The sequence below is a fragment of the Mesoplodon bidens genome (genome assembly GCF_964165515.1).
Source record: "Mesoplodon bidens genome assembly, chromosome: 10".
Classification (NCBI taxonomy): Eukaryota; Metazoa; Chordata; class Mammalia; order Artiodactyla; family Ziphiidae; genus Mesoplodon; species Mesoplodon bidens.
The window spans coordinates 5,152,412-5,172,074 of NC_138172.1; the positions used below are offsets into that span (position 1 = coordinate 5,152,412).

The window sequence follows — 19,663 nt, forward strand, 5'->3', positions numbered from 1 at the left end:
GGTGTACAGTAAGCTCTGGCTCTGTGAATTTGAGACCCTCCCTGCCCCCCTGTCCTCCGTGCCCAGGGTGGCCTCCCGCACCTGCTCAGCATGTCAGAGAGGATGTCCAGGGCTTCCAGCTGCACAGCCACGTCCTCCTGCTGGGCGATGGCACTGGTGAGCTGGCCTGTGATCTTCCGGCACACACTGGTGGCCAGGCCGGAGCCTGCACAGAGCACAACGTAGGTGCGGTGAGGCCCAGGGCTGGCCTCCACCTGTGGTCAGCCTTTGCTCTGGTTGTGTTCCTGAGCCCACATCCCCCAAATCCTACTGACCAGGGAAGCCAGGGCTGGTGTGGTCCAAGGTTTGACGCAGAGTCACACCAAACTAAAGGAGACAGCTGGGGAGCTAAAGAACCAAGGGCGGACCTGCTGGCTGGCTCACCCCACACCTGACCCCTTTGCCCTCTGCCTTCCAATGGGGAGGTGGGAAAAGTTAAGCACTTCTTTCCTAGACTCCTTTGCTGCTTGGAGGGGCCAGGTGACCATGTTCTGGCCAGTGAGATACAGGTCAAAGTCTTCTGGGGAAACATGTGCTTTTCTTATAAAGGGCAAGAGACATGGGCAGAGACTTCAGCTCTGTCCTAATTGAGCTTCTGAGTGAATGGCTGTAAAAACGGAGTGGCTGATCCCTTCAGAGTTATGTGAGAAAAGCAACCCCCTACTTCATCAAGCTGCCATTAATTAGACTTTGTTACTTGCAGCTAAAAGCATCCCTGAAACAGAGCCATGAAGTTTAACAGATCTGGGTCTGAATTCTCTGCCACTTATTAGCTGGCTGACCTTGGGTAAGTCCTTTCACCTCGCTGAGCCTCAGGTTCTTCAGTCATAAACTAGGACAAATAGCAATAGCACCGAGTCCCTAAGACCTGAGTACCTGTGGCTGCAGGGGGGAGCTCCGACAGGACGGTCTTGAGGCCGATGCCAGCGATGTCTCGGAGTTGCTCCTTGTCTGACCGCATGTTGGCACAGAGGGCATCCACGATGGTCTCCACCTGGTACTCCTTCACTTTGCCCACCAGAGGACCCAAGCTGAGTATGGAGGGAAGGAGGAGGTCCAAAAGCCAAGGCTCAGCCCGAGTCGGGCGGCCCCTTATATCCCCTCACGTCTGTGGGGCCACATGTGCTGAGGAAAAGGCCCCAGATCAACAGGGGACTTCCTATTTTGCCAGAAAGAGAGGTACCCTCTGGGTATGCCAACATCACTCCTGGCACCTCCCAAACCTGCATCTCCTCTTGGGTTTTACATCTCAGTATATGGCCAAACCATGGAACCCAGTAACCTCAGCTGGAAACCAAGGAATGCCCAAGAGTAGGGTTCTCAAACTTGCGCGTGTATCAGAATCCCCTAAAGGACTTGTTAAAACACAGACTGTGGGACTTCCCTCGTGGCACAGTGGTTAAGAATCCACCTGCCAATGCAGGGGACACGGTTCGAGCCCTGGTCCGGGAAGATCCCACACGCCGCGGAGCAACTAAGCCCGTGCGCCACAACTATCAAGCCTGCGCTCTAGAGCCTGCGAGCCACAACTACTGAGCCCGTGCTCCACAACAAGAGAAGCTACTGCAATGAGAAGCCCACGCGCCGTAAACGAAGAGTAGCCCCTGCTCGCCACAGCTAGAAAAAAAGCCCGCATGAAGCAACGAAGACCCAACGCAACCAAAAAAACAAACAAAAAAAAAACACACACACACACACAACACAGATTGTTGGGCCCCACCCCAGATTTTCAGACTTAAGGGGTCTAGGTGGGGCTTGAGAATTTACATTTCTGGCAAGTTCGCAGTAGATGCTGATGGTCCAGGGACCACACTTTGATAACTTCTGCCTTAGGGGCTTGCTTCTCCAAGTGTGGTCACAGGTCAGCATCATCAGCACTACCTGGAGATGCAGAGATGCAGCAGCTCAGGTCCTACCCGAGAGCTACGGAACTAGAGACTGTGCCTCAACAAAACCCCCAGGTGATTCGAATGCACGTGAAAGTTTAAAAACTGTACCAGACACACTGCTTCTCAGCCTTAACTGCACATTGCCATCACCTGGGGCCTTTTAAGAAATTGTTACCCAGGTGCCAGCCCCAGAGTGTCTCGGTTAATTGGTTTCAGGTGTGACCTGGAGCTGGGGAGTTTTTAAAATTCCCCAGGTGATTCTAACATGCAGTCAAGGCTGAGAACCTCTGACCTAAAAGAGTGGTTCTCAGATGACAGTGCACATTAGAATGCAGATTCCCGGGTGCTACATCCTCATCTGCCTGCCCCAGCCCCCTCCTGAATTAGAATCCCCGGGTGGGGAGCACACAGTTTAAACAAGGGTCCCAGGTGGCCGCAGTGCACACCACTTTGCAAACTCTTGACTTCTTTCTCTAAGTAATCACAGGTCTTTCCACTCTACCTTTTATAGCGCTGGTTCTCAGTAGGGGTGATTCTGCCCTGAGGGGCGTTTTGGATATTTACTGGGGGGGCCTTCTATTAGTTATGCTCATCATAACTAATGAGATGGCACTTCTGGCTTTTATTGAGGGGACAAGGGGAGGTCGGGGATGATAGAAAGACAATATTGCAAAACCATGTTCCATGTCCTGCTGGAGTTTCTAACATCCCACTGGGCATTCATACAGGTAAAAAGCCTTTCTATAATTATCTGAGTCCAAAACCTAATTTCATTTTACATATAAACACAAAGTACTTTTCTGCACTATTTTAATATATTAAAATATTAATATTTTAATATACTCTAAAATTTCCAAAAATGTAGTTATCAGGTAACTCGAAGGAAGACTGTACTTTATTTTCCTGGGAAACTTTACCAGGACATGGTCACCATTTCAGAAAATCTCGTAAGAACAATGCCGCCTGTGCTGAGTCCCCAGCTTCCCACCTGTCTCCACCTGCTTCCTGCCTCGGCGAGCCTACCTCAGGTGCAGGCTTCTCACGACTTCATTACACGTCTACCGTCAACGTGCCTGAGTATTTACACGGTGAAACACATACTATTTTACCATCAACAACGTTCCTCCTATTTCTCCTTTATGCTCCGGTTTAAGGCATTATATAAACTGTTTTGTAATCATGTGTAAAGGCAGGTTCTATTATGCATGAATTTCATTTCGTGATAAGAAAAGAGTATTTCAGACTACGTGTTATATAAAAAGGGGTTATTGCTTCTGCTAGTAGGAAACCAGTCCACCTGATCTCAATTCCACCGTTAGAGGGATGGTCCCAGACCACAAACCTGAGCACGTCTTGTTCCTGCATGAAACTCTTTACTGAATTCCTCTGCGCTTGGGATCAAGTTGAAATTCACTACCCACCCAGAACACCTGGATCCAGCCCGCAGAGTACTGTTTGAGAGGCAGTGCCCCAATTCTGTTGACCTCCGCCATTCCTCAGTCCCCTGCTTACCCCGCCACACACACACATGCCCTGCACATACCCCATCTTGCTTTTTCAGCTCTGGGGGTAACTGGCAAAGGTCTCAGAACCACACCTCATGATGCCTACGGCAAACGCACCCACCCCCGCCGCGTTCTTTCACCCCCACCACTCCTGTGCACGCCAGCCTGACCTTCCAGCTGCCAGCACCTGCATCTGTGCCTGAGGGCTGTCCCTGGTTGGAGATGCCAAGGAATGCATAACCCTCCACCTACCCCAGGAGCAGCCCTCAACCAAGGAAAGCTGGCAGGTGGGAACACTCCAAGGTGCGTGTCCTACATTGTGTGCCAGGGATCCCCAGCAGGGGTAAGCTCCACTCACCCACAGGAGAAACTTGCTTGATGCTTTACTGCTTTTCTTCCTTCCCTACCTCACTTCTCTTCCCCCCTACCTAGTTTCCTGGGATCTCTTTCCTAGTAAACTTACACTTGAATCCTCGCCACGGGGTGTACTTCTGGGGGAGCCTAGACCAAGTCACTGTCCAGCTCCACTGGGGCTCCAAGAGCTGCTCAGCAATTCTTCTCTCAGAGGCTGTACCGCAAAGGGTCAGGGACCCTCGCATCACCACCAGGGTCGACACTCACCACTTGACCGCCAGGTTCTGCACCTCCCCGTTCTTGTCCTCCAGAAGCCTGAGAAGCATCTTTACCACCTTGCGCTCGCTGTCCTCATCCAGCTGGATGGAGTCCTTCTGCAGCTCTGACATCAGGTCACTGGTGGCCATGAACCTGGGCAGGGAGGATGGAGGAGGATTGCCGAGCAGCTCCTGGGCCCCGCTGATTTGGGCAATACCTCAGAGTTCCCCAGAAGCAGACCTTGATACAAAGGGTCAGGGGCAGTCAAGGGCAATAGATTATCTGGGCCGTGGGCACAGTTGGGCTACCATAAGGCGACGCGTGTGTGAGATACCGACTGGCCCAAGGTGGCAGACTCAGACACAGCATCCCAGCTAAAGGCTTAGGACCTCCAAAGCGCATGGCTCCTGATTCTGCCATTTATGCAAATGTGAACTTCACCTCTCTGAGCCTTATTTAACCTGTCTGAAAAGTGGGGATGAGAACGGTACCTGCCTTGTGGGGCTGTATGGAAGATAAAAGAAGACAATGTATGGGGTGTGCTTAGTATACAGTGGGCACTCAGTAAGTGTCCCTCCATGATTATAATGTCACGTCATTCGCGTCTCATTCGGGCTAGGTCGAACACAAACCTTGCAACCAAGTCAGGTATCAGCAGGAAGCCTCTCTACCTGACAGGTAGAGGGGGACTAGCCCCGCCCAGCCCACCCCACCTCAAAGAATCACTCAGCCCTGCCCTCACACCAGCGGGTTTGGGTCTCAAACCGTAGCCAGCATCAGAATCACCTGCAGGGCCTGCTAAATGCTGCTGGGCCCCAGGGTTTCTGAATCAGAAAGTCTGAGCTGGGGCCCCAAATTATGCATTTCTAACAAGTTCCCGGATGAGGCTGAGGGGCGGGGACCACACTCTGAGAACTAACGCCCCAGGCCAGGTTGACGGGCAACAGGCATATCTTAGACATAGATGGCAATGGCTGAGCAGTCCCCAGCCACAGCTCGCAGACCCAGGGTGGGCATCAGTGTCAAGGACCACCCACTCACAGCTGGGCAGATCCGTGTGGCCGGATGCCCTGTCCCCGGCATTTGAAACTGCAGTGGAGTCTGAGCTGGAAGGTCACGGAGAGCTGGGGCTGCTGTAGCAACATGGAGCACCATTCCTGCCAAGATCAGGAGGGGAGAGCCGTCTTAAACTGGCCGCCCTCGGCTGTGTCCACCTGGCAAATGTTTTTCGAAAATTTGAATTATTTATTGACATTTAAAAATTAGAAGAGTTGACATAAAAGTACTGATTTCCAGATTCTCTTGAAAACAGAATATTTTAATACAGCTGGGCCAACAGTCTCTGGTGACTATAACTGGCTCGAGGCAGTGGCGGCTGCCCTCTGTAGGTAGATGCACACCCCCCAGGTCAGCAGGTTCTCCCCAGGCCCACTGCACCCGTTTATTGGCTCCTGCAGGCACCTGACAGCAGAGAGGAGAGATGCTGTGAAGTCCGCATCAGAGAGTGGTGGCCCCAAAGAAAGCGTCCAGCTTTTGCTCCCCAACCAGGCCTCTTCACACCAGCCTTGCTTTCTAGCTTGAGCGAGTCAACCAAGAACCCGCTCCCCCCACCCCACCAAGCCTGCTATGGCAAAATCGGTCACAGTGGGATTCCAGCCTCATCCTTGCAGGCTCAGACCTGCTGCTGGATGTCACAGTGGCCCCTAGGGCCCCTTAGGCAGGAGGGCACTTGTCGGTGTCATAGCTGTTTATTTTTAACAGCTGGGATAAGCCTCAAGCCTGAGAGAAGAAAGGAGGCTGGGTTGGAGGCAAGGAGCGGGTGGCAGGGCTGACCATGCCCACCTGCGGGCCTGGCCACCTCAGGACAAGCAGCCAAAGTAAGATGAAGGATGAGGTTTGGATCTGAGCCAGGACAAGGCCAGGGGTAGCCACATGCACTCCTAAGTCTGTCCAGCTGAAGGGATGTTCAGAGAAGGCAGGCAGGGCCCTGAAGCTGAGTTTCTGCTGCAGTCCATGGAGACCCAGCTCAGCCTGGCAACCCAAGGGATGTACTCCTTTGCCCAAGATGGGCCTCCTGTCTCTCTCTTTCTTCTCCACCTACTGAACTCCCATTCACCTGTCAAGGGCCCAGCTCAAATGTCCTAGTCTCAGGGAAGACGCCTCTCATCACCCTGCCCTATCCTCCACCCACAATCTCCAAACACACTTGGTCCCCCTGCATAGGACCCTCTCATATACTCTGCATCCCTCCATGATAGCATCTCTCACACTGCACTGCAAGCTTGGTCACCAGTGTCTCCCCTGATAAACTGAGGCCTGTCAGTTCATCTCTGGGACTCCAGGCCCAGCAAACAACAGGTTCAAAGAGGCCCTGAGGGGGCAGGGTAAGGGCAGAAGGGGAAGGAGGGTTAGGACCAGCCCCTAACAGGGCTCAGAGCCAACCAGCTGTGTGGCAATCCAAACTCAGAAACTAATTCTTCTGAAATACTCCCCAGCACTTGTGACACGCGAGTTCCTGCAAACACTCAGCTCTCACATATATGTGTATGTGTGTGTGGTGGTCGTAAAGGGGGCGTATACAGGAAAGGGTATCATTTGGTAAATAAGAGCGTGGACACCGAACTTTGGCTTTAAGTAAATATACTGGCCATATACTTATCACCTGGGTGACCTTGAACAACTGACTCCTCTCTTAGCCTCAATTTTTCCATTTATAAAATGGGAATTTTCTTTGCCCCACTTCGTAACACCTTTGGAAGGTTTTAACAGGACAAGCAGCTTTTGGCATGAGTCAGATGAGGCAACTAGGCTCAGAGAGGTTGCATGAACCACCCAGTATCACACAGCAAGTTGGGAAAAGAATCAGCACACCGGTCAGGTCTCCTGGCTCCTCAACCAATACTACTATGTTTTCAAGAAATGATGTAGGAATTCCTGCAAGACCCCTCAAGACTGTGGAAGTCTGAGTGCGAGAAGAGCAGCCGCCTGCCCACAGAGTGCGGGCCCAGAACAACAGGGATCGAAGGCTTCCTCCACCTGCCTGGGACCCCGACTTGCAGGCACCGTCCACCTCCAGGAGCTAGAGGACACAGTCTCAGTTTCATTCCAGAGAAACCCTAGAGGCGACTCAACTGAAATACTCAGCCACATGGGTGCCTGGACAGCTGGTCGGCGGGATCCAGCCCCCCTGGTATTTGGACTTTAAAAATAGACACCATCCTCATATGCTTGGGGTGGTTTTAAGTGTTCTCAGGGCCGCTGGCAGAGCAGACTGGAAGGGCTTCTCAGGCTCCAGTTGGCAGGGCCAATTCCCTCTCCTGGAGCCTGGACCTGAGGGCCTAGACAGTGGTGCAAATCCCCTTGTCAAATGGCTGGCTGTGTGACCTTGGGCAAGTCACTTCACCTCTCCAAGCCTCTGGAGAACAGGAAGAACAATCACTACCACCCAGGCAGACAGGAAGACTGAATGAGATTACACTGGACAGCAGGGAGCCTGGGACACAGAAAACATTCACTGAGCACCAACTGTGTACCCAGAACATGCTCTGGACACAAAAGGAGAGTGCACAGTCCAGAGGTCCAGGAGCTCTGGGTCTCCCAGACTTAAAAAATTATGCAGCATGGGCTTCCCTGGTGGCGCAGTGGTTGAGAATCTGCCTGCTAATGCAGGGGACACAGGTTCGAGCCCTGGTCTGGGAGGATCCCACATGCCGCAGAGCAACTAGGCCCGTGAGCCACAACTACTGAGCCTGCGCGTCTGGAGCCTGTGCTCCGCAACAAGAGAGGCCGCGATAGTGAGTGGCCCCCGCTTGCCACAACTAGAGAAAGCCCTCCCACAGAAATGAAGACCCAACACAGTGAAAATTAATTAATTAATTAATTTTTAAAAAAAGTTATGCAGCAGAAATATGGGCCAGGGGAGATGCCTAACCCTGCCTGGGTATCAGGAGGCATCCCAGAGAGGTGACAACTGAGTAGAAGCTAGCCTGGTGAAGGGGGCAGACAAAGAACTTCCAGGTAAAGGCCCAGACAGGGGAGGGGACTGGCAGATTTCTGATGAGCCCAAAATCACAACAGTGTCCATCTATTAAGCGCTTACCTGGTGCCAGGCACTAATCTAAGCATCCCGCATGTATTAACTCATTTCATCTTCACACCAACCCTCGAGGTGGGTTCTGTTATTATCCTCATTTCACAGAAACAGAAGCTGAGGCTCAGAGGGGAGAAGCAGCTTATCCGCAGTCACACAACCAGTAAGCGGCCGGAGGCAGGATCTGAACCCAGGACTGTGGCTCAGAGGCTCTACTAAAGCGGGGGCTCTTGAGCAGTGTTGAGGAATAAATTGCCGAAGGCAGGGGTCAGACCAGGAGGGCAGGGCCTGGGTATCCTCACCTGTCAGGGGGCCTTGCTGAGATCTCATCCTCTGTGTTAAGACTGACCTGGCTGTGCACCTCGATTCTCCACTTCCTAGCTTTGTGACTGCACCTGGGCCCTTCTCGCCTCTGAGCCTCACTCTCCCTATCTGTAAAATTGGGGGGGGGGGTAAAGTGACAGAATGTTCAACGGGCTATATCCTCTCTGAGGACTCCTTTCAGCTCAGAGGGTCCAAAACTGGCTATGTGATTATGGACCAATCTTTTTCCCTCTCTGGGCCTCAGTTTCCCCTGAGGAGGAGGGGACTGGGTCAGAAAGGGAGTGGCCCTCAAAACCTATAAGCCCCCACCAGAACCATCACCTACCTCTGTCTGCTACGCCACTCAGCCCAGCCCCCTCCCTCAGGTGGTGTCAGAGCAAAGCCGGGAGGCGGGGAAAGGGTGCCCCTATGAAGTGCGGGGAGGAGGCCTGGGGTGATGTTGAGAAGAGACCAGAGCTGAGGGTACGAGTGAAAAAGTCAGCCCTGGGGTTTGTAGTCCTGGGAGGGGAGCGGGTTTCAATGCAGAGGAAAAGAGGCACGCGCTGGGATCCCCAAGGCGAGGCCGAGGGCTTCAGTGGGGGTTGAAGAGGAGGGCCAGGGCCCATCAAATGCGGGGAGAGATGTGGGCTGGCCATAAGTGGAGAGAGGAGAGGCAGAGGAAGCGTGCAGAGGGGCAAGCTGCGGCTCAGACGCGGGACGGCAGGCAGGGGCTGAAGTTTGCACGGTGGGAGACGCAGCTGGGCTGGAGTCCCGGAGAGGACAGGGCAAGCAATCCGCGGAGAACGCAGCCCGAGCTTCCGCCGGGCGCAAAGGCGGGGAGGGGGCGTCTCGTGGGGAGGAGTGGAGCCCGCTGCGGGGAGCAGAGACGGGGGCTGCAGGGTCCCGGGGGAGGGCCGGCGCTCCGGGAGGGGAAGGCCGGGGGTTCAGGGCGGGGCGGAGAGGCGGGGGCCGGGCAGCGGGCGCACCTGAAGTCCTTGTCGCTGGACGTCATCTTCTCCAGGAGGCTGGAGATGTGGAAAGCGGCGGTGCTCATGGTGGCTGCGCCGCGGGGCCGCCGACGGGAAGGAATATGGCGGCGCGGCCCCCTCCCCCGCCGCACGCGGGCTGCGCTCAGCTAACAGAAATAGCCGCCCCCGCCCCGCCCCGCCCCGCGGCGCAGCGCTCGCCTCTGCCTTGGCCGCCGCTGAGGGAGGCGGGAGGGGCCCGCCAGGAGCTCTGTGGTCTCGGCCCGGCGCCAGCTCTGCAGACGGCCCGTCACTGGCTTGCACACTCCCACAGACGGGGAGCTCACCACCTATCACCGGACAGCCTCTCCCTATGATTCCTGTGGGCCTCAACCCTGCTCGCGAGACACAGGCATGGTAACAGAGAGTCTCAGGTTCGAACCGCACCTCCGTCAGTTCTGCTACTGTGAGGCCTTAGCCAAGTTACTTGACCTCTCTAAGCCTCAGCTTTCTCATCTGTAGGCATTCAAGGAACAGGAGCTGCTATTGTAGGTCAAGCCAACCAAAGCACTTTCCACCCCCACCCTGCTCCCCATGCGGCCCACCCCTAAGCCAGACAGGATATGGAGTATACCCTATCGCCCCAGGCCTCCTGCCTGCCACCTCCAACCCTCAGGACATCACGGCCAGTTTCCTCATTTTATAGCTACACAGCTGATGCCCAGAGAGGCAAAGGGACTTGCTGTAGGTCACACGGCCAGTGAATCTGGGATGGAATCAGGACTGACCCCAGACTGGGCAACAGTTCTTACCCAGAATGAAGCTGTGCACAGTTCCTCCCCAGGTAGGCACAAGCTCAGGGTGGAAGAATCTGTAGGAGGACGAGGAGAGTGGCAGAACTTCTCCAAACAGCCAGGAGGCTGCTGGCTCTTGGGAAAGTGAGTCGCATGTGCAAGACAACCCTGGGTTCAAATCCCTGCCAGGCTGCTTCCTGGCTGTGTGGACTTGGGATAATGACACAACCTCTCTGAGCTATGTTCTTCTCACCCATAAGATAGGGATAAAATTAATCTTTATTTTATAACACACTTCTTGGGTACCAGTTATTATGGGTTCCTGGGCTCTAGAGTAGCACTGTGCAACAGAACTTTCTGCAATGTTGGAGATTTTATACATCTGCACTGTCCATTATGGTGGCCATCAGTCACATGTGGCTACTGAGCACTTGAAATGTGGCTTAAATGAAATGTGACTTAGTATGATTGAGGAATGGAATACTTAATTCTATTTACTTTTAATTAACTTTAAAGAGCCATCTACAGCTAGTGGCTACCATAGTGGACAGTGCATTTCTGGACAGTAGGGACACAGCAGGGGACTAGACACAGACAGCCTCTGCCCCTTGGGGACCATACATTCTAATGGAGGATGTGAGCATTAAGGAAGTAAGTGATTAGATAAGGAAAATAAGAGCTATACAGAAAACAAAAGGGGGTGAGGGCACAGAGAGTGCCTGGGTGTGGAGGGGCAACTTTAGCCATGTTACTCAGGGAGGGCCTTTTTTGAGGAAGAGACATTTGGGCTAAGACCTGAACAGAGGAAAAGGAGGCAGCTGGGCAAAGTTTTGCAGGAAGAGCTCCTCAGACAGAGGGAACAGCAAGTGCAAAGGTCCTGAGGTGGGAACAAGTATAGGAGGAAGTGAGGTCAGAGAGGTGGGCAGGAGCCAGATCATTCGCAGCCTTTCAGACCAAGCTGAGGAGTTAGTTAGGATTTTATGTCAAATCTCTAGGGAGCCACTGGAGGGCATTAAGCAAGGAGGTGACATGATTGGTGTTTTGGAAAGACCCCTGTGACTGCTGAGCAGTCGTGCAGTCAAGTGTGATGGGGCCTGCATTAGGGGAGTAGTGGTGAAGGTGGGAAGAAATGGACAGATTTGGACATGTTATAGAAATAGAATAAATAATGACACAGGCACTTTAGAAAACAGTTTGGCAGTTTCTTATAAAGTATGCTTATCGTATGACCCAGCAATTACACTCATAGGTATTTATCCAAGAAAAATGAAAGCATATATTCACACTAATACTTGTACATAAATGTTCATAGCAGCTTTATTTATAATCACCAAAAACAGGTGGGATAAGGATTTGTAAAGACTTTTTTCCTGGAGAGTAGGCCTTTGTTATGGAGAACACTCTGGGTGTATTTCGCAGAGGTTACTCTTTGCCTCCCCTTCTCAGAACTCAGAGGGGAGCTCTCTTCATTATGAGAACTTAGTGAGGTGCCTGGAGGTAAAACCCACAAAAGTGTGGGGGGCTCCCTTAAGGCTGTGGCCCCAGGAGCTTCTCACTCTCCCGCTAGTTCCCAGTCAGCCTCCCTCAATTTGTCAAAGTTGCCGTAAAAGTGTTCCTACCAGCTTATGGCTCCAGTGGCTTTTGCTATAGGGAAGCAGATCTCAGCTGTAACTTTCTAGATTCTCCTGCCTCTTTAAATTTTGGGGTGGTGTTTGCCCTTCGACCTCACTTCTCGGTTGGGTCTAAGAAAAGTTGTTGATTTTCAGTTTGTTCAGCCTTTTCTTTTTGCAAGGATGGGAATGATGGCTTCCAAGCGCTTTGTGTGTTGGTGTGAAAACTGGAAGTCCTGTCCTCAATCGTGAAGTCTTCTTTATATGTGGTATATTTATATATGGTATATTTTGCAAACATTTTATCCCAGTTTGTCAGTTGTCTTTGACTTTATGATGATTTTGGCCATGCAATTAAAAAATGTTATTCTTCTGTATGGTAGGAGATATGGATCTAATTTTATTTTTTCCAAATGGTTACCCAATTGCCTCAGCATCATTTATTAAAATGTCCACAAATATAAAGGTTTATAGCACAAAGTAATTTCCTTTTGGTGATGTATCAGCTCTGTATCTTGATGATGGTGGTGGTTATATGAATCTATACCTGAGCTAAAATACATAGAAACTGTGCGTACAAATGAATGCATGTAAAAAATGGTGAAAATGGAGTAAGGCTGATAGTCTAGTTAATGGTACTGTATCAGTGTCAATTTCCTGGCTTTGATATTGTAGTACAGTTATATAAGATGTCACCATTGGGAGAACCTGGGTGAAGGGTACATGGGACTCTATGTATATTTTTGCCACTTTATTTGAGTTGATAATTTGTATCAAAATTAGAAGTTTAAAAAAGTTCACCTTTGCTACAGCGAGCTGAGATGGCTAGATTAAATTTTTTTAAGTCCAATTTATTAAAGTGGCAAGTCTGCTCCATTTATATTCGTTGTGATTACTGATATGGTTGGTCAACTTTTATCCTCACTTATATTCTTTTTTTTTAAAGGTTTAAAAATGTTTTTTTAAAAATTGAAATCTACCATACATACGTCAAAGTGCAAAAATCCTAAGAGTACAGCTTGATTATTGATCACCAATTGAACATACCCATGAGACCACCCAGATCAAGAAATAGAACCTTATCAAATTCCCAGAAATCCCCGTCCTGCACATTCCAATTACTACTCCCACTCTCCTCTCCAAACAAAATCACCATTGTGAGTTTTAAAATCATAGATTAGGTTTGCTTGTTTTGACTTTCATATGAATGATATCATAGTACATGTTTTTGTGAGTCTGGCTTCTCTTGCTCAATTTTATGCTTTATCCTCACTTATATTCTATTTTGTGTAATTTACCCTGCTTTTTCTTTGCCACTTCCTGCTTCTTATTGGATTGGTCATATATTCTTTTTTTTATATAAATTTATTTATTTATTTTTGGCTGCATTAGGTCTTCGTTGCTGTGCAGGGGCTTTTCTCTAGTTGAGGCGAATGGGGGATACTCTTCGATGCGGTGCACGGGCTTCTCACTGCGGTGGCTTCTCTTGTTGTGGAGCATGGGCTCTAGGCACGCAGGCTTCAGTAGTTGTGCCACAGGGGCTCAGTAGTTGTGGCACGTGGGCTTAGTTGCTACGTGGCACGTGGGATCTTCCTGGACCAGGGATCAAACCCGTGTCCCCTGCATTGGCAGGCGGATTCTTAACCACTGCACCACCAGGAAGTCCCAGATTGGTCATATATTCTTTTTTTTTTTTTTTTTTTTTTGTGGTTCGCGGGCCTCTCACTGTTGTGGCCTCTCCCACTGCAGAGCACAGGCTCTGAACGCGCAGGCTCATGGGCCCAGCCACTCTGTGGCATGTGGGATCTTCCCGGACCGGGGCATGAACCCGTGTCCCCTGCATCGGCAGGCAGACTCTCAACCACTGCACCACCAGGGAAGCCCCCGGTCATATTATCCCTCCTTTTATCCCCCTTTTATGGAAATTGTAAATTCTATTTCATTGGCTTAGGAGTTACTGTTAACATTCTAATAGGTAGACTTGATTTAATCCAAATTTAGTTTATAAGTTAATTATAATTACATTTAGGGCTTCCCTGGTAGCACAGTGGTTAAGAATCCGCCTGCCAATGCAGGGGACACAGGTTCGAGCCCTGCCAGGAAGATCCCACATGCCGCGGGGCAACTAAGCCTGTTCACCACAACTACTGAGCCTGCGCTCTAGAGCCCGCAAGCCACAACTACTGAACCCACGTGCCACAACAACTGAAGCCCGTGTGCCTAGAGCCCATGCTCCACAACAAGAGAAGCCACCGCATGAGAAGCCCATGCACTGCAACAAAGAGTAGCCCCCGCTCGCCACAACTAGAGAAAACCCGCATGCAGCAACGAAGACCCCTAATGCAGCCAAAAATAAATTAATTAATATTAAAAAATTACATTTAGAGCTTCCCTGGTGACGCAGTGGTTGAGAGTCCGCCTGACGATGCAGGGGACACGGGTTCGTGCCCCGGTCCGGGAGGATCCCACATGCCGCGGAGCGGCTAGAACTGTGAGCCATGGCCTCTGAGCCTGCGCATCCGGAGCCTGTGCTCCACAATGGGAGAGGCCACAGCAGTGAGAGGCCCGCGTACTGCAAAAAAAAAAAAAAAAAAAAGAAAGAAAGAAAATTACATTTAAATTTATTAAAAATAATTTAAACTTGTAATTTAAATCATTTGTAATTTAATTTAATTTGTAAGTTAATCAATACCTCTACCCTCCTCCTGAACAATATGAGGATCTTAGAATGATTTAATATTTCCAGTCTGATATGTATTATTGTTTAATATGAATTTGGATTCTACCTTGCGTTTATACATCTCAAGTTGTTTATTATTATTTTAGAGAGCACTTACTTAGATTTACCTATGTTTACCAATTTCTTTGCTAACGATTCCTTCTTTGATTCTTTACTTCCACGTTCAATTTCTTTTTTCCTCATCTAGGGAATGAGGAAAGTTCTTTGAGCAAGAATCTGGGAATGATAAACTTTGTCAGTTTTTTGCCTGACAATGTCTTTCTTAAGCCTTTGCTCTTAAATATTTAGGTGGATTTAGGATTTTAAGTTGATGTTTTCTTTCAGCACTTTGAAGACATTGTTCCTTGTTTTCTGGCTTATCCTGTTGCTGTTTAGCTTCCTGCTCTCACTATAACTAAACTGCCCAAGATCATCTTATAGTCAAATATTGCTCCTGTGACTCCTGTCACACACCGACGTTCCATCTAGTTGGATTGAGGAGAAGAGAAAAGGGGAAATTTGCCAGATGTGTTTTAAAGAAAGTTCTCAGAAGCTGATACTTCACTTACAACCCATTGGCCACCCATAGCTATTAGGGCACTGGGAAATGTAGTCTTGATCCTGGTGGCCATGTGCCCGCTATACCCCTAGGATGGGGGGCAGGACTGGTTCATTCCTGGACCCTCCCCCCAGGAGGTGCCCCACAGGGGTCTGAAGATGGAATTTGTTGGCAAATGCTTCTCACTCATACATGGCCAGGGCTTGAGGTGTTGCCTGAGGAGAAGGCCCAGGCAGCAGAACCACTCCCTTCCCCCCCAGAAACAGCCCCTGCCCCAGGAGTCATCCCACTCGGCCGTGTGAGAGGCTGGGCTGCTCCCTCTGGGTCCCACTTCTTCTGTCTGGACCTCAGCAGGGGCTTCTGCCCATCTCCTGGTATTCCAAGTTGTGAGATGCCAGTCCACCTCAGAGGGGCACTAAAGGAATCCTTTGGCCTCCTCCTGGAGAACTAAAAAAGGAACACTTGCTTAGTACTCTCAGGTGCTGTCAGTGTGGGGCAGGTGATTTCTCCATTTGACCTATAAAGAAGCTGAGACTAAAAGAGGTTAAGTGATTTGGCTGAGGTCACACAGCTAGAGCCAGCACTCAAATTGGGGTCTCCCAGCTATTTAAAATACTGAACCACTTGAGGGCTATTCATAATACTAAACCACCTCTTTCTGGGATGGAGAAAGATGTTTGTGGCTTGAAGCAAACAAGTTGGAACTCTTGTTCTATCACCTCTTTTAGGAGTGAACGAGGCAGGCAGGTTGCTGGGAGAGGGTGACAGCCCCCCAGCCTGTGGGGGGAGCCAGGGATCCAAGCACTGAGTATTCCTGTCAGCATTTGCCAAAGACCCAGGCCGTGTGCTAAGCACAGGGGGTTATAGCGGAAAGCTGATCAGGGACGTGGTTAAGAACAGCTACTTAGTGAGAAGACAGAGCTGAATTTGAGTCACCTCTAGCTGTGGGACCTCGGGCAAGTGACTCAGTCCCTCTGAGCCTCAGTTTCCACATCTACAAAATGGAAATAATAGCACCCACCCAATAAGGCAAAGCTCTTGGCAGAATGCCTGGCACGTGGCAAACGTGCAGTGAACGGTAGCTGTTGGTTGTTTTTATTATCGTTACACCTTGTAGGGGAGACATATGCTGATGTATGATGATCGAGGGAAGAATTGTGGGGACACAGAGGAGAGGGGTGGGACGTGTGAGCCAGGCCTTGAGGAGCAGTACATCCTCCAGGCAGAGAACCGGGCCAGCGTTCCAGACACGAATGCCTGTATACTCACAACCTCAGGCTCCATCCTCAGGTGCCCTGGGTCTGCCCCTCACGCCTACAGGACAGATACGTCCTGTGACATCTGCCCAGGCTTGAGTCCGGTCAGACATCACTCACAGGTGAGTCACTGCCCGAGCTCTTAGGAGAATTCCCAGGCTGAAGGCTCTGGGTCCTTCCAGCACAGGTGAGCCCGTTTCAGACATTTGGGTCTTGCATCTCAAGATGCTCTCAAGAGCCTTTTAAAAAATCTCCCTCCCTCCCTACTTCCTTCCATTCTTTTTATTCATCATAAAGGTTAACAACTCACACATTTATTTACAGAGATTTGTGACACCTCCTCAAGAACAGAAATATACTTGCAAACCAGACAGCACTAGAACAGGATGACCAAGGCTGATACAATCCAAAGCGGGAGATTCCACAACAGCAGTTCCAGCCTTCCTTCTTTTCTCCCTCCCTCTCTTCCTTCCATTCTTTTTATTCATCATAAAGGTTAACAACTCACACATTTATTTACAGAGATTTGTGACACCTCCTCAAGAACAGAAATATACTTGCAAACCAGACAGCACTAGAACAGGATGACCAAGGCTGATACAATCCAAAGCGGGAGATTCCACAACAGCAGTTCCAGCCAGGAGTCTCCTGGTGTCTGGTCACTAAATACTGGCTTCAAGCAAAGCAATGGAAACCACAGTCCAGGCACTACGGTAGGACAAGACCGCCTCTCTCCACATGTGGAATGTAAGTCCAGTAACACTGCATGCCCCAAGACTTTTTTTTTTTTTTTTTTTTTTTTTTTTGCGGTAGGCGGGCCTCTCACTGTTGTGGCCTCTCCCCTTGCAGAGCACAGGCTCCGGACGCGCAGGCTCAGCAGCCATGGCTCACGGGCCCAGCCGCTCCGCGGCATGTGGGATCTTCCCAGACCGGGGCACGAACCCGTGTCCCCTGCATCGGCAGGCGGACTCTCAACCACTGCGCCACCAGGGAAGCCCCCAAGACTTTTTTTAATGGAAATATCCTAACGTACACAGAAGTAGGAAGAACAATATAATGAATTCCGACGGACGAATCACCCAGCTTTCGCTACTGTCAATGTTGGTCAGTCGTGCTTCCTCTCTCCCCCTCCCCCATTTTTCCCGAGGCTGGAGTGCTTAAAGCAAATACCAAACGCAATGTCCTGTCACTAGTAATCGCTTCAGCCTGCCACGCCAACGGATGGTATTGTTTTTACATAACTGCTGTGCCAACGTCACACCTAACAAAAATAACAAAAACCCATAAATAATCTAATATTTAGTCCATGTTCAGGTTTCCCAGATGGCGTCAAAGATGTCTGTTGGCAATTAGTTTGTTAGAAGAGTGTTCACGAAATTCATTTGGCTCTGAATTCCACAACTGTGGCACTTCACGTATTTTGCTTCCTGGATGGGCTATAAGGGGCATGGAGACAGGAATGCGTCCTACCCCTTCTTAAAACCTCCAGCTGTGGGGCTTCCCGGGTGGCGCAGTGGTTGAGAGTCTGCCTGCCGATGCAGGGGACACGGGTTTGAGCCCTGGTCTGGGAGGATCCCACATGCCGCAGAGCGGCTATGTCCGTGAGCCACAACTACCGAGCCTGCGCGTCTGGAGCCCGTGCTCCACAACAAGAGAGTCCACGATAGTGAGAGGCCCGTGCACCGTGATGAAGAGTGGCCCCCGCTTGCCACAACTAGAGAAAGCCCTCGCAAAGAAATGAAGACTCAACACAGCCAAAATAAAGAAATAAATTAATACTACTTATAAAAAAAAAAAAACCCTCCAGCTGTGTGCTGGACACAAGCTAGCTCACAGGAGGCCCTCAAGATGAGGCCGGGTTCCCTGTCAACCTCTGTAGCGGGTCCAGCAGCCCTGGGTGGGGTGGGCCCTACCTGTGTACCATGGAATATTACTCAGCAATGAGAAGGAAAAGGCTGCTGATACTCACAACCTGGATGAATCTACAGAGAATTAACGCTGAGTGAAAAAAGCCGATCACAAAAGGTTACAAACGGTATGGTTCCTTTTCTATAACTTTCTTGAAATAAAATTATAGAGATAGACAAGAGATTAGTGGTTGCCAGGGATCAGGGAGGGGAGGATTGAGAAGGAAAGTGGGTGTGGCTATAAAAGGGCAGCATGAGGGGTCCTTGTGGTGATGGAAATGTTCTGTATTTTGATGGTATCAATGTCAATATCGTGGTTGGGAAATTGTACTATAGTTTTTCAAGATGTTCCCATTGGGTGAAGCTTGGGAAAGAGTACATGGGGGTCTCTGTGTTCTTTCTTAAAACTGCATGTGGTGATCTCAAATAATTATCTCAAATATATTATCTCAAAAAGTTTAATTTTAAGAAAGTGTGGTTGGGCCTCCCTGGTGGCGCAGTGGTTGAGAGTCCGCCTGCCGATGCAGGGGATACGGGTTCGTGCCCCGGTCTGGGAGGATCCCATATGCCGCGGAGCGGCTGGGCCCGTGAGCCATGGCCGCTGGGCCTGCGCATCCGGAGCCTGTGCTCCGCAACGGGAGAGGCCACAACAGTGAGAGGCCCGCATACCGCAAAAAGAAAAAAAAAAAAAAAGAAAGTGTGGTCAAGCAGAGGTAGTTTCCTCTAGAAACCAAAGGGAATATTTTCTGGACCTATTTGTTCCCCTCAAAGAGATTTCCAGGGATAGTTTGCATTGCTGCCCTCCAGTGCTTGTCAAACTGGGTTACCTGGAGCCTTTGGGTTCTCAGTGGGCGCTCCAGTGGCTGCCTGCAAGGTGATGCTGAGCAGGTGCTTCCATCAATAGCCCCAAGATCCCCACTTGAACTAGAAAGAAGTCCACTCTGATCTGCTAGAACGTCTTCAATTTTATTTGTTAAAAGGATCTTTCTGCTTAAAAAAAGAAAAAGGAAGTTTGAAAGCCACTTAAATTGAGCCTGAGCCCTCATTTTGCATTTGTCAGAATGAGCTAGGGTTGACCTTTTCCCCGCCACACCCCCTTTTTAAAAAAAATTTAACTTTAGTCCTTGTTCTTTAGAAGAGGCATTGAGACACTGGCATCTGAGAGTCAGAGGACTTTCAGGATGGCCAGGTCCAACTTCTGCCTTCAGCTGCAGAGGTTTTCCTTAGACCCAACTGTTGAAACCACTGAGGTCCAGAGGCCCGGCGTGAGTCAGGCTTAATCTAGGTTTAGGAATATTTTAAACTCCATCTCAAATTGCATCAGATACAGCCATTGTTTCCCAAAGAATATGGAGTGGTAAAGAGTCCAATCTAGGCCAGAGGCTACCTCTTCAAACATGGATTTAAATGACACA

The 19,663-nt window shown here is 50.1% G+C and overlaps 1 protein-coding gene across 5 annotated transcripts in view; it reads right to left on the minus strand.

The window, feature by feature from the left end:
- CAND2 (cullin associated and neddylation dissociated 2 (putative)) overlaps positions 1–9,564 on the minus strand; it is a 30,468-nt gene extending 20,904 nt beyond the window's left edge. For 2 of the 5 annotated variants that reach the window (XM_081247067.1, XM_081247065.1), the window contains exons 1-4: positions 9,425–9,548; positions 4,055–4,198; positions 916–1,070; positions 82–205 (exon numbers count right to left, since the gene is read on the minus strand). In XM_081247067.1, coding sequence (XP_081103193.1) covers positions 82–205; positions 916–1,070; positions 4,055–4,198; positions 9,425–9,492 — 491 coding nt within the window. In that variant the 5' untranslated portion in view covers positions 9,493–9,548. Of the gene's footprint in view, positions 1–81; positions 206–915; positions 1,071–4,054; positions 4,199–5,086; positions 5,203–8,784; positions 8,888–9,424 lie in introns of all 5 variants that reach the window. The other 3 variants (XM_081247069.1, XM_081247066.1, XM_081247068.1) reach the window with 3 other exon arrangements.
- Positions 9,565–19,663: the final 10,099 nt, after the last annotated feature.